Below are 14,192 nucleotides of genomic sequence, written 5' to 3' on the forward strand. Positions count from 1 at the left end.
CAGCCAAATCTTTCAGTTCAAAACCAAAAGAAAACCGATATTATGATGAGTTAAATGTATTCAATGACCTACATTCATTTGTTTACAGATTTTTGTTTGTTCTAAAGGAAACACTGGATAACTAAAGTTTTATTTCCAAAATTGAAGATAAAAATTTGAGAATAGGAAATTTGCTCGATATAATATAATTGCTGTTTTTCTGCCTGTATTCATATTCTTTCCACGTATAACTGGAAATTATGCATCAACACTACAAATTAATTTTCTTTCTAATAATTATATATTTATCACATTTTTTGTTAAATTTTCTTCTATGACAATTTCTGAATAAATGATTCTGGAAGCATTTGAAAAAATGTATAGTTGGGGTTTATTGTTTTAAGATATTAGTCATATATTGATCAGTTTAAAGAAGACATCTGTCATATTTAATAAAAGTTTCTGATGAACGTTCCTCAGTGAATCGGAAAGACGGCTGAAGGTGCAGAAACGGAACGAGTCATTTTGTTTTTCTTCCGCTTCACCAACGGAAACAAGGACTTACCTTCATCATCGACGTCATTTCTAGAGTTCCTGTATTTGTTACAGAATCAAACATAATGTGAAACTTTTTAGGATTTACAGAAAGGTCTGAGGCCAAGCCGAACTTTAAAAACAAGTTTTCCTGATTATTTTCCATCCTGCAGAGGGCGCTGATGAGGCCTGTGCCGGGCAACAACTTCCGCTGCAACAGAACAAGAGAGGAAGCTGCCGTTAGTGTCAGATTCAGCGGGACTGAGTCCGAGTTTTTCTCTTCTCCAGATCGGAACCAAAGTAATCCGGACTGCAGTGATCCATTCTGAGAAGGATCTGTTTCCAGGTGTCAGTGGGTCCCGGATCACACCTGGAGGACCCGCTGGTGGTGAGTCAGGAAGGCTAATGGCTAACAGCGGTGTTGTGGCGAAAAATGCTTCTGTGGGAAACTGAAGCATTTTCCCACAGCGACAGCTGCTGCTAGGTCCTGGTTCCGGAGCCGGTCCGACCACATGCCGGCTACCTGGTCATGTTTTAGGTGTTTGACACACAGTGGTGTTGGATTGTTTAGTGTTTAGGTGGCTGCAAAGGATAAATGGTTTAAAATTCCGTTTGGATAGAAAGAACCGTCTGGTTCTGTGGATATGAACCTGATAGTCAGTCTTTTATGGCACAATAAAATCTGTTAGCATAAAGAATTGGAATACAAACCTGTATTTACACGGTAATATGTTCTCGTTTGGATCTGAACCGTGATTGGTCGAGGCCTTGATGACGTGGATGAACCAGGAAGTGGTCAACAATAGATGATCGGAGACGATTCAATAATAACCTACACCAAAAAATGAGAATAATTAAAATATAAGATACGGGCTTACTCTATCTCTTTTAGCAAAAGCCTAAAAAAAATAAAATAAAATAAAAAACAATGACCTGGAAGACGTAAGGTTAGTAAACAATCTGATGTTGACTGATGCTGACAAAAATAACCTCCTGACCTACAAGCTAAATTAGACTCAATCTACGAAAGAAAGGAGCTTTTATCAGATCCAGAAGAAAATGGAGAAAAAACCGGTTCATTCTTCTGCAGACTGGAAAAGAGAAAGCAAGTAAAAAACCACATTCAGTCCCTTATTAACAATGAATGTTCAGACCAAACTGATTACAAAGAAAATTTGCAACTTTTGTCAAAACCTTTATTGCTCCTCTTTTTCAACCCAGACTGCGACCTTCTGCTAGTCAAAGACTTTGTCCCTCAAATCTCTGAGGATTTCAAGAAAAACTGCAACAAAGATATTAATATGGAAGAACTAGACAGCGCCACCATGTGCTTGAAACTGGATAAATCCCCGGTCCTGACGGCCTTACTGCCAATCTATAGACATTTCTGGGATTATCTGAGAATTTATATTCCAGGTGTTTAAAGATCTTATGTAATAATTCACTTCCTCCCAGCATGAAGCAGGGCGTCATCACCCTGAAACCCAAACAGGAAGAGACAGCAAGGTTCTAGACAACCACCTTCTAAACTGTGATTATAAACTACTGACATTTATCTACACAAACAGACTAAAGACTGGCCTTAAGGAGGTTATTTCTGAAACCAAACAGGTTTTATGTTTAAAGATAAAAAACATCAGGCTGGTGCAGGATTTACCTGAATACAGTGACCTGATTGAGGATAAACGTTTCATCCTTTTCCTTCTACAAAGCCTTTGACATGTTGGAGCATCAGTTTGTTTTTCGTTTTTCAAGTTTTACACTTGTTTGGATTTGGACAAACCTCTGTAGAATGGTGCTGTGGCACGACCCACGTATTGAGGCCTTAGTCCTCGTGGCAGTGGTCACAGGTTTGATTCCCAGCCTGGCGACATTTGCTGCATGTCTTTCCTCTCTCTGTTCACCTGTTTCCTGTCAAACTACTTTCAAATAAAGGCCACTAGAGCCAACAAAACCTTTAAAAACAACAACTTCTGTAGAGTAATAGAAACCCAGTGAAACAGAGCTGCAATGTTTCTCCCTTCCTCTTCATCTTGCCGTTGAAGTGATGAGTATCTTCATAAAATACTCAAATTGACCTAAATTAAACATTTTTGATTACCAAAATTATGACTAGCTGATGACACCACAAACTGGTTCCCTTTATTAGAAATCGTTTCTAATGAAGGGAAATAGTTTCTGGTTTTGTCTCCCCAAAGGTTTGTTTAAAAACTGGATGCATAGATTTTGTTCTTAGATGTGACTTTGGTGTCGACAGACTTCCTGTTAAGTGATCTGCCTCTTCTGAACATGAACAGCTTCACTCCTCACCAAACTCCATCTGGAGCAGCAGAGATGAGCTGCAGGAATAATTCTCTGTGTTCGCATCGCTGGATGGAAAATTGGTCCACAAGACATTTTCTAAATGATAATGGAGATTGGTTGAGGAACTTGGCTTATAATCTGGACCGCTCACTCTGAACTCTGACCCCTCTGTCAGCTAACCTTCAGTTACTTCAACTGTTTGGATCTAAAAAGTTACAAAAGTAACAAACAGATGAGTCAGCTTCTAACTAACTTTATATTTAACTAACTATATTTATATATATGTTTTTATATTTTTCTATCTAACTTTATATTTCCTGTCTGACCAAATAAAAACTCAATTTTAAATTTGTTTCCTGGTTCAGAGGTTAATAAGTGGAGAACTGCTGACCTTAAATCTCCTCTAAAGCTAAAAAAGTTCATTAAAATCCTCAATAATGTTTTTCCATCCAGGGAATTTTTACCACAAAGATTCAACTTTGACACCAACAGATGGACCTTTTGGGGAAACTTTCAGGTCTGGATCTCAACTAAACTCTTCCTGCCTCACCTCTTAAAAACAGAGGATGTAACATTTGTAACATCCATCCTCCCCCCCAGTGGGTGAAGTTGATGCTGACTTTCTAAATGGACTCAATAACTTCTTTGGGAGGTTCGAGGCACTGAACAGTACTCCGGCAAAGAAAACTGTTCCCCACCAGGAAGAGGAGGCACTCTGCCTGGACACAGCCGATGTGTTGAAGACTCTGAAAAGAGTCAACCCACGGAAGGCCCCAGGCCCCGACAACATACCTGGGCGGGTGTTCAGGGAATGCGCAGGTCAGCTGGCTGGTGTCCTAACAGACATTTTTAACACCTCACTGGACCAAGCCACAGTGCCAGCCTGTCTCAAAACTGCCTCCATCATTCCGGTGCCAAAGAAACCTCAAGTCACCTCTTTCAACGATTACCGGCCTGTGGCACTGACTCCCATCATGATGAAGTGCTTTGAAAGGCTGGTAAAAGAACACATCGTCTCCAGACTCCCCTCCACATTCGACCCGTTCCAGTTTGCCTACCGCCGAAACTGCTCCACTGAGGACGCCATCTCCTCCGCCCTACACCTGAGCCTGGCTCACCTGGAGGAGAAGAACAATCATGTGCGGATGTTGTTCCTGGACTTCAGCTCAGCGTTCAACACAATCATCCCACAGCATCTGGCAGGAAAACTGGGACACCTGGGCTTCAGCACCCCCCTGCGCAACTGGCTGCTAGACTTCCTCACCGACAGACCTCAGTCAGTCCGGATCGGACAACACACCTCCGATGTCATCACCCTCAGCACAGGCTCCCCTCAGGGCTGCGTCCTGAGCCCTCTGCTGTTCACTCTGATGACACACGACTGCGCCCCCAGGTTCGCCACCAACCACATCGTGAAGTTCGCGGACGACACAACGGTGGTGGGCCTCATCAGAGACGACAACGACCTGGACTACAGAGAGGAGGTGGAGCAGCTGGTGGACTGGTGCAGAGACAACAGCCTGATCCTGAACGTTGACAAGACGAAGGAGATGATCGTCGACTTCAGGAAGAACCGGCCCAGCCACGCTCCACTGCTCATCAACAGCTCGGCTGTGGAGGTGGTCAGCAGCACCAAATTCCTGGGGGTGCACATCACAAACGACCTCACCTGGACTGTGACCACCACGTCTCTGGTCAAGAGGGCACAGAAACGCTTGTATTTCCTGCGGAGGATGAGAAGAGCACACCTGCCCCCGCCCATCCTCAAGACGTTCTACAGAAGCACCATAGAGAGCATTCTGACCAGCTGCCTCTCTGTGTGGTGTGGAGGCTGCAGCGCCTCCGACTGGAAGAACGTGAGGAGAGTGGTGCGGACAGCAGAGAGGATCATCGGGGCCCCCCTTCCCTCCATTCAGGACATTTCATCCCAGCGCTGCGTGTCCCGAGGCCGAAACATCGTCAGTGACCCCTCACACCCCCACCATGGACTGTTCTCCCTGCTGCCCTCTGGAAAGAGGTTCTGCAGCATCTGGTGCAGGTCCACCTGGTTCTGAAACAGCTTTTTCCCACTTGCCATCAGACTGCTGAACTCTTAACTGGACTGCACTTAAAATCTGGTCTCCACTTCATACCTTGCACATGTACAGAGCTAAATAACTTCTATTTTACTGTCAGTCCTGCACTTTATATTTTATATTTATATTTTATACTGTATTTTATTTTATTCTGGAGTAACCTCACAATTGAAAGCTCAAAACATTGTCCTGAGCCGTATGCAACCAAATTTCGTTCTGTATTCACCCTGTGCATGCAAAATGACAATAAAGTCAGTCTAAGTCTAAGTCTAATTTGGACCAGAACCGACCTGGTACTGAACAACCTGCTGATCCTGTAAATGTGAAAATAGAAAAACTGACTTTAAAAACCTTCAGAGCCTTAAAACTGATGGAGAACAAGCAGGAAAATCAGCTGATAATGAACTGGATCTTTTTCAGAACTAGTTCCTCTTTCTTTTTAGTTTTTGTTTTTCTTTCTCCTCTGTTTGATGTCTGACAAAATGTTATTTATTGATATTTTTAACTATTTTTCTTATAATTCTATGTGCCTTCAGCCTGGAAGACGTGATTTGTTCTTGAACGTTTCTGCCACGTGATTCTGCACAATCGTTCAAAACGTTTAATAAAAAACAAACAGTAGATGATGGAGAGGGCCGAACTTCCCTTAGTTTTTACTTCAGACCTCCAGGTTCTGGTCCTGGTTCTGGTCCGAACCAGAACCAGAACCAGTCAGAAATGTCTGTTCCATGTTTTCACACAGAGTAAACCTGTAGATCACCTGGATCCAGGACTGAACCCAGACAGCTGATTGGACCTCGGAACTCTTCAGGACATGAGCAGCTCGGTGAGTCGGTTGGATCTGCAGCCACCTGATCAGGTGATCAATGGCTCTTATTGATCGCTCTGCAGACCTCTGAGCGGCTGCACCTGTCCAGGTGAAGAAGGCTCCGCCCCCTGCTGACATCATGTCCTGTGTTTCAGGCTCAGAGGAAGCGGCGGCCCGCCGGAAGCTCTCTGGTCTCCAGAACCAAGACCAGCAGAGCAGTCAGTGGTCGGCCCCGCAGGACAGCCGGTGCCAGAGACCACGCCCCCCCCACGGAGCCCATCGACGTGATGGACGGCGCCGAGGACGGTCGGTGTAGAACCCGACGAACCTGGAACCTGTCCAGAACCTCCGGTCTGTGCTGAAGGTTCTGCAGAACGGTCCGGCTCATGTGGCTCTGCTGTGTCCAGGTGTGGAGGAAGTGGTGGACCTCACCTGCGAGGGATCAGAGTCTGCTGTGGTTGACCTGACGACCAACAACGAGTCGGAGCTGGTAAACAAACCGACCGACCGACCGACAGGAAGCTGCTTCTCACACACACATAACTCTGCTTCTCTCTCTCCTGCCCCCAGCTGGTGGACGAAGGTAAAACCTGGATCTGCTGTCATGACCTCATGCTGGACCAGTACCGGACCAGTAACAGACCTTCTTGGTTCTTCCATCAGGGCCTCCGGGTGAGAGCTATGTACTCAGCAGTGATGAAGATGAAGACGCGCCCACTGTCGTTCAAGCTGCCATCACCTCTACTGCACACACATCCAGGTATTACACCGATCCCTGCTGATACACGTCCAGGTATTACACCGATCCCTGCTGATACACGTCCAGGTATTACACCCATCCCTGCTTGGTCTGGATTTTTCTCCATCCATCCATTTTCTTCCACCTTTATCCTGTTGGGGTCGCTAGCACAGAGACACAGGACAAACAAACACACACACTCACTAAGGAGAATGTAGAAACCAATCAACCTGACTGTCATGTTTCTGTGGGAGGAACCCAGAGAACCGGACAGAACCACCATGCACAGGGAGAACATGCAGAAAAGGCCAGGAATCAAACCCAGAACCTTCTTGCTGCAACAGTGTTACCCACTACTCCACTGTGCAGCCCAGATTTTTCTTCAGAATCTTTAACTTTGGGTCTTAGTCATGGTTCCGGCCGGGTCCAGTCAGGTCCGGTGTGTTCTGGGTTCTCCTTGTTGGAACCGGTTTTTAGTCACATGTACTTGTTTGTTTTTGGCCTTCTCGCTGTTTGGTTCTATTGAGCTCGTTTAAAAATGAATCAACCCTCCAGGAAGTAGATGGCTCCGGTCTGACATCAGTAACTTATTGCTGATTGGATACCAGAACCAGAACCTTTCAGGCTGTGTCTGTTGCAGGTTGACTCCAGGTCTCATCAGCTGCCCCGTCTGTCTGGACCTGTACTCCGAGGTGAGATTCCAGAACCGGATCAGAACCAGAATGTTGCTCTCTGGTCAGGTGGGTGGGCTTTACAACCCCAGTCCTGTGTTCTGATTGGCTCTTGTTTTCCTCACAGATCGTAGAGAGCGGGCGATTGGTCGTCTCCACGAAGTGCGGCCACGTGTTCTGCAGCCAGTGTCTGAGGGACGCTCTGACATCATCACACACCTGCCCCACCTGCAGGAAGCGGCTCACTTCGCGCCAGTACCACCCTCTTTACATCTGACACCTGGTGACATCATCAGCGGACTGAGCTGCTATTGGCTGTCCTCAGTGGCGTCATCGTCGACAGTAATCCGCAGCGGTTGCTGAAAATATTTTTTTTTTATAGTTTGTGTTTAAAGATGGCGGATTGAATGATGTTTTCCTATTAAATATTATGGAGTAACAACGGCTGCTTGACTGATTGGTCAGATGGCATCAGGCCCCGCCCACCAGGTCAACCACTCAACTCAGAGAACTAAATTCAAACTATCATGGTTTCCATTGTTTTGATTTCTAAAATTCATTCTTATAAAATAAGGAGTAGCGCAGAAGGTCCAGCAGGGGGCGTGGTGTGACTCCAGTGAGTCCTGCAGCTGCTGTTTGAAGGTTCTGGTTCCGGTTTAGTCATTTCATTTCATCTGTAATTTAAACTTTTATCTTTCACCTTTTTAAATAAAATCTGTTCTCAAATTATTTAATTTCCTCCAAAGTTTATTTTTACTTGCTGTTTGGACCCTGGGAGCACCAGAACCAATCAGGTCCATAAATCTGCAGTTACCTCGTCACAACAGAACCGGTCCGATGGGAATAACTGTTCTGGATCTGAAAAAGGTTCTGGAGACTCTGGAAGTTCTACGTGTCGGGGAGAAATCACTTCTGAAGGAGTTCCTCAGGGTTCTGCTGTTTAATCATTTATATGAAAATCTGCAACTGTAATAAAAATGCTAATTATCATTTCTGTCTGCATTCAACATAACTTTATCATCAGTTCTAAACCCACTCAGGTAAATCCTAACTGTTTACTGTCGGCACAGAAATCAAAATGGACGTTTTTTTAGGATCTAGTCCAGTTTATCTTTTAAAGCAAAATAAAAACTTGTAACTTGTCTGTCTTGGTTTTTGCTGGTCAGCTGAAGGTCGATGACCTGGAAGGAGCAGAACGGAAAACTTCTTCCGGATCACATCTGGGTCTTCAGTTTTCCTGCCGAGTCATGATCCATCAGCAGCTTTCATCCCGTGACCCTGACTCATCGCCTCACCCACTTCCTGCTTTGGGAGATGAAACTTTATTGACAATGAGAAACAAACAGCAGACCAGAAGCTTCTGGATCCTCCACAGAACCCTGAGCCAGATTCTGAATCCGTGGTTCTGTTCCATCTAACTGAACCGGTGCTGGTTCTTTGGATCGCCTGAATGATTCCTAAAATAAACACAAACATATGACAACATTCAAAGATTACTGAAGTTTTTAAGGTCACTGACTCGTTGACATGTTTGATTTTATTGTTTTATTTCTGATCTGTTTGCTTCATTGTTTTGTTCTATTGCTCTATTTATAACACTGACTTTTCCAAAACATTAAAGATAAATAAATGAAAACATGTCGGTTTGGGAGTTTTACTGTTTGGTTCTGATTGAGTTCTGCAGGTGTGTTCTAGGATGAACCCCAACCCCCAAATTACTGTAAGCATAAAATATATATTTTTTAAATAATATAGAAATATTAAAAGCACAAAGACTGTTTTTTTTATTGATTTATTTATTTTTTATTGAAATGTGTTACAAAAAGCAATGCCAGTAGAAACTTGACTCGGGTGTTTTTCCTCCATATGCTTTAAGAAGCAACATCTGTTTAAAATCATTTACACACCAGCAGGTTGGAACTGGGAAAGTGACGTCAAAGTGAAATTAGCTTCTGGTTCAGCTAGTAGCCGGTTCAGCTAGTAGCCGATTCAGCTAGTAGCCGATTCAGCTAGTAGCCGGTTCAGCTAGTAGCCGATTCAGCTAGTAGCCGGTTCAGCTAGTAGCCGGTTCAGCTAGTAGCCGATTCAGCTAGTAGCCGGTTCAGCTAGTAGCCGGTTCAGCTAGTAGCCGATTCAGCTAGTAGCCGGTTCAGCTAGTAGCCGGTTCAGCTAGTAGCCGGTTCAGCTAGTAGCCGATTCAGCTAGTAGCCGGTTCAGCTAGTAGCCGGTTCAGCTAGTAGCCGATTCAGCTAGTAGCCGATTCAGCTAGTAGCCGGTTCAGCTAGTAGCCGGTTCAGCTAGTAGCCGATTCAGCTAGTAGCCGGTTCAGCTAGTAGCCGATTCAGCTAGTAGCCGGTTCAGCTAGTAGCCTGGCTTATGATGGCTAACAAACGCAAACCAGTAACCTATATAGAGATAAGCTTAATGCATATCCTTATTGACATTTTGGATCTGTTTCTAGATAAATATATTTGCGTATTTTTAATTTGAGTTTGAGGTCAGAGTTAATACTTTTTGGAGGCTAGCAGCCAGCTAGCTAAAGCGGAATGTTTACTGTTCAGACGACATTCACTCACTGTGGAAAATATATTTCTGCTGTAACTTCATTTATTACGTCTTTATATCTTTTAAGTCAATGTTTTTCATCAAATCTCTTTTTTGGGTCTTTTTCTTGTCAGACGTTTCATTTCATTTAAGGTCAAAAATTGTTCAGTTTTGACTGAACAAATTTTTCTGATTCTGTGAGAAAAAAATCTTATGTTATCTATTGCATATCTACATATAGCTTCATCTTAGTGGTGTAATGTATTTATAAGTTTCAATATTTTGTGGCCTAGTTATAGTTTAATGAAACTTCTAGTGAAGATAACTGATGGACTACAGAGGGAATTAGAGCAGGCTGCCAATAATTACTGGTCAATGGCGTCATAAAGGTGAATCTTTACCGCCTGATATTGTTGACATCTCTGGTTGAACATGAAACCTGTTTCTGATGCAGAACAATATTATAACTCTTATTACTATTAATAATTTTGACAAGTTGAGGCCCTAACCTGTAAGGTAGAATCACTTCCGTCTGGTTACAGGTGGTATTCAGGTATTTTTCAGGTGTAAAAAATGTTTTGTCTTCGCACGTAGATGGACTTCAACAACCTTAATGATGACGTAGCGCATCGTCACCGTGACTCAGGTGTTTTTCCTCCATGATCTGGCCGGCCGGTCACGCGGCTCGCTGGAAAGTCCCGCACGGCTCACCCCGCAGCCTGCCGTCGGTCAGGGCGGGACTCCGAGCGGGCCAATGGGAGCCCGCATACGCCAGGCAGCGGTGACGTCGGAGGCGGAAGTAAACATAAAAGGCCGGAGATTTCAAGCTGCGTCACAAACTTTCAGACTTTGTCGAGTTCGTGTTCTGATCCGCTCGGCCCGTCTTTCTCTCTTTCTCTCTCTCGGTTCGGTTCGGTTCCGGTCGGGATGTCGGTGACAGTAAAGGCCTACCTGCTGGGGAAGGACGAGCAGGTGAAGGAGATCCGCCGGTTCGCGGTGGACCAGGAGGTTTCCTGCAGCTTCGAGTACCTGAGCCGGAAGGTGGCGGCCGTCTTCTCCAACCTGAGCGGCTCCACCTGCAGCCTCTTCTATAAAGGTGAGCGTCACGTGACCTGCACACGTCCTGACGCAGCTTGGATTAACTGTTTTAATGAGAAGAGTTCAGAGGTCAGCCTCAGGCCCGGTGTTTCCAGGCAGCTGGAGCCCCAGATGTCCAGGTGTTCTCCAGATGTTTTGGTTTCAGAGTAAAACCAAACCCAGTTGTTCTGGTCCGACCTGTAAACTCTCAGGTCACATGACCTTGTTTGATTTTTCTGCCACGCCCCTAAGCTGGTACACCTGTCCTGTCTCCTCTGGGTGTAAACAAATGCCCCATCACCATGGAGACCATCTCCTTTAATGTGCCAACAGCTCATTGGTCAGACTCCTCTGCATCTCTAGATGGCCGCCATAGTTACCTGGTTCTGGTCTGCTCCCTCTGTCCGAGTCGGCTCAGAACCAGAACTGGGCCAGCCGGTCAGGTTTTGTTTGGGATGTTTTAACAAATCAGAACCAGGTGACCCAGTTCCTCAGGAGGTTCTGGTTCCAGTCACGTGACCTCCCTGTCTGAAGCTGTAGTGGGTGTGGCCACAGAGGCCTGCTCCGATTGGCTCCTGATGATAGTGACGTCATGATGATGTCATGATGTTTCAGATGAAGATGGAGACCTGGTGGCGTTCTCCTCCGACGATGAGCTGATGATGGGGCTGAGCTTCGTGAAGGACGCCACGTTCCGCCTCTACATCAGAGGTAGGTGGGGGAGGGGGGTCACGGTGTGTGTGTTACAGTGTGTGTGTGTGTGTTAGTATGTTACAGTGTGTGTGTTAGTGTGTTACAGTGTGTGTTAGTATGTTACAGTGTGTGTGTGTGTTAGTATGTTACAGTGTGTGTTAGTGTGTGTTACAGTGTGTGTGTTAGTATGTTACAGTGTGTGTGTTAGTATGTTACAGTGTGTGTGTTAGTATGTTACAGTGTGTGTGTGTGTTAGTGTGTTACAGTGTGTGTGTTAGTATGTTACAGTGTGTGTTAGTATGTTACAGTGTGTGTGTGTGTTAGTATGTTACAGTGTGTGTGTTGGTGTGTTACAGTGTGTGTGTTAGTATGTTACAGTGTGTGTGTGTGTTAGTGTGTTACAGTGTGTGTGTTGGTGTGTTACAGTGTGTGTGTTAGTGTGTTACAGTGTGTGTGTGTGATGCTGCCTCCGTCTCAGTTTTGTTGAATCCTCAGAGAGGAAGGAGCACCGTCGGGACTTCCCTCTTCACGCCTTCCCCCCCTTCGCCTTCGGCCCCCCTCCTCCTCATCATCATGGCCCCGCCCACACGGCCCCGCCCACACACATGGCCCCGCCCCCCGCCGTCCACCCTAACGTGACGTGCGACGGCTGCGAAGGCGCGGTGGTGGGAACGCGCTTCAAATGCTCGGTGTGTCCGGACTACGACCTTTGCTCCTCCTGCCAGGCTCAGGGGAAGCACACTGAGCACGCTCTACTGCCCATCTGGCACCCCCTGCAGGTGAGGCCTGGGACTGCAGGGGCATGACTGACGCAAACTGGAAAAAACGTCATAATAAGTAAAACCAGCAGCAAGTATGAAACGAGGTGAACACTACGTCCTCCAGACCACTAGGGGGAGTCAACAACACCCTACATTTACCTCAGTAAACCCTACACCCTAAAATATATAATTTTAGATCATTATTAATATGTAGCAGAACATATTTATTTATGTTAGTTAACATTTATTTCACATTCCTAGTGAATAACCGAATTGATTTAGATTATAATTCAATAAGAAATCACACGTTGGACTCATCTACGCCATCAGACAAAAATAATTTTTATTCTTATAATAATCAGATCCTTTATTACTTTAATTACTACTACAGGTACATAGAATTTTTTTTCTCCGTCTTTCCACAAATTTGTTTATAACACAGGAATAAATTTACTTTAGTAACTTTTTATTAAGAAATAGTCAAGAGAATTTTTTTTTCCTTTTCTGTATTTTTGTTCTTTTTATTCTATTTATACTACAGTGAACTAAAAGAAATAAAAATATCCTAGTGGATATTTGAGCCGACAGATCATGTTTCTGGAACATCATATCTTTTCCCAAACTCTCTGTTTTTCACAATATTATAGAAAAACATTTATTTATTACCTTAACTCTGTAGGAAATAACTGCAGCAGACTCCCCCTAGTGGTCTGGAAGCAGCGTTTCATGTTTGCTGTTTTTGCTGCTTTTCCTGTTTTGTTTGTTCATCGCTGCTCGCTCCTGATTGGCTGGCTGATAGGCTCCACCTACAGTGGGTCAGAGTCAATCAGAAGAGCTGCTGTGTTGTAACAGGAAGTGGTTGTTTTGGCTCCGCCCACAGCACTGGTTTCCTCGGGGGAAGTGGATGAAGAGGATGAGACACTGTGGAATGTGGAACCAGAACCAGGAGCAGAACCAGAACCAGAACCAGAACCAGGAGCAGGCCGGGGCTGCTAAACCTGCAGCGGACAGCAGCGCCCCCTCTGGTCAGTTATCAGAACAGAAATCTGTTGGAGCTGAAGGTTCAGTCAGCTGACTGACCTCTGACCTCTGTGCAGCCTCCCAGGCCAGCGTGGACTTCCTGAAGAACATCGGTGAGGGCGTGGCCGCCATGCTGAGCCCGCTGGGTGAGTGATGTCACAACACGCTCAGGGCTTCCTGCTGAACAGGAAGTGACGTCATCTCCATCTGCAGGCATCGACGTGGACATTGACGTGGAGCACGAAGGTCAGAAGACCAAGGTGGCCCCGCCCACTCAGAGCGGCGCAGGGCCAGGTGACGTAGAGATGAACGAAGATGGCGGAGCCAGCAACGAGGACGGAGTCAATCAAGGGTCAAAGGTCAGTCAGCAGCTTTAGAAACCCTGGAACCGATCAGGGATCAATGAGTTTCTGATCAGAACTCCTGGCTGCAGGTGAGCCGGGACTCTGACGAGGAGTGGACTCACCTGAGCTCCAAGGAGGTGGACCCGTCCACAGGTGAGCTGCAGTCGCTGCAGCCAGAGGGCCGGGCGCCGCTGGAGCCCGGGGCCCCGCAGCAGGGGCCCACCGGCCTGCGGGAGGCCGCGCTCTACCCACACCTGCCTCAAGGTGAGCAGCACACTCTGTCTCTCTGGTTGCCATGACCACGGCGGTCGCTAAGCTCCCCCCCTTCCCTCCAGAAGCCGACCCGCGTCTGGTGGAGTCGCTGGCGGCCATGTTGTCCATGGGCTTCGGCGACGAAGGCGGCTGGCTGACTCACCTGCTGCAGGCCAAGAACGGCGACATCGGCGCTGCGCTCGATGCCATCCAGTACGCCAAGCAGCCCCGCCCACACCAGTGACATCATCTCAGCAGCTTCCTGTAGCCTGTTAGCATTTAATCAGTAGCTTCAGTCTGAGTTCTATAATCAATAGATTTATTTGTTCTTTGGTTTCTGATCAATAAAAACCTGAAATGATGTCAGAATGTGTTTGAGTCTCTGATGTAA

The 14,192-nt window shown here is 45.9% G+C and overlaps 2 protein-coding genes across 3 annotated transcripts; both read left to right on the forward strand.

The window, feature by feature from the left end:
* The first annotated feature begins 717 nt into the window (after positions 1-717).
* On the forward strand, positions 718-7,770 carry rnf4 (ring finger protein 4). 2 transcript variants are annotated; one of them, XM_005812277.3, is made up of 8 exons: positions 718-901; positions 5,635-5,751; positions 5,856-6,006; positions 6,108-6,190; positions 6,271-6,283; positions 6,364-6,460; positions 7,080-7,131; positions 7,238-7,770. In XM_005812277.3, the coding sequence occupies exons 2-8, from the start codon at positions 5,707-5,709 to the stop codon at positions 7,385-7,387; spliced, it is 591 nt and encodes a 196-aa protein (XP_005812334.1). In that variant the 5' UTR covers positions 718-901; positions 5,635-5,706; the 3' UTR covers positions 7,388-7,770. The 2 variants fall into 2 exon arrangements, with proteins under 2 accessions (XP_005812334.1, XP_005812335.1); XM_005812278.3 differs by having other exon boundaries at positions 5,635-5,718; positions 7,238-7,768.
* A 2,681-nt stretch (positions 7,771-10,451) lies between these two features.
* On the forward strand, positions 10,452-14,163 carry sqstm1 (sequestosome 1). The gene is made up of 8 exons (XM_005812279.2): positions 10,452-10,750; positions 11,347-11,442; positions 11,920-12,203; positions 13,066-13,210; positions 13,283-13,351; positions 13,419-13,564; positions 13,639-13,813; positions 13,885-14,163. Exons 1-8 carry the CDS (start codon positions 10,582-10,584, stop codon positions 14,043-14,045), a joined length of 1,245 nt encoding a protein of 414 aa, XP_005812336.1. The 5' UTR covers positions 10,452-10,581; the 3' UTR covers positions 14,046-14,163.
* Positions 14,164-14,192: the final 29 nt, after the last annotated feature.

This window comes from Xiphophorus maculatus, chromosome 23 (genome assembly GCF_002775205.1).
Source record: "Xiphophorus maculatus strain JP 163 A chromosome 23, X_maculatus-5.0-male, whole genome shotgun sequence".
Lineage (NCBI taxonomy): Eukaryota > Metazoa > Chordata > Actinopteri > Cyprinodontiformes > Poeciliidae > Xiphophorus > Xiphophorus maculatus.

Bases quoted from the DNA above. Each gene is read 5' to 3' on its own strand.
- rnf4 (XM_005812277.3), top strand. From the start codon at position 5,707: ATGAGCAGCTCGGTGAGTCGGTTGGATCTGCAGCCACCTGATCAG. The intron at 6,461-7,079 runs GTATTACACCGA...TGTCTGTTGCAG, and splicing joins TCTACTGCACACACATCCAG to GTTGACTCCAGGTCTCATCA. The intron at 7,132-7,237 runs GTGAGATTCCAG...TTTTCCTCACAG, and splicing joins GTCTGGACCTGTACTCCGAG to ATCGTAGAGAGCGGGCGATT.
- sqstm1 (XM_005812279.2), top strand. From the start codon at position 10,582: ATGTCGGTGACAGTAAAGGCCTACCTGCTGGGGAAGGACGAGCAGGTG. The intron at 13,565-13,638 runs GTCAGTCAGCAG...TCCTGGCTGCAG, and splicing joins GAGTCAATCAAGGGTCAAAG to GTGAGCCGGGACTCTGACGA. The intron at 13,814-13,884 runs GTGAGCAGCACA...CCTTCCCTCCAG, and splicing joins CTACCCACACCTGCCTCAAG to AAGCCGACCCGCGTCTGGTG.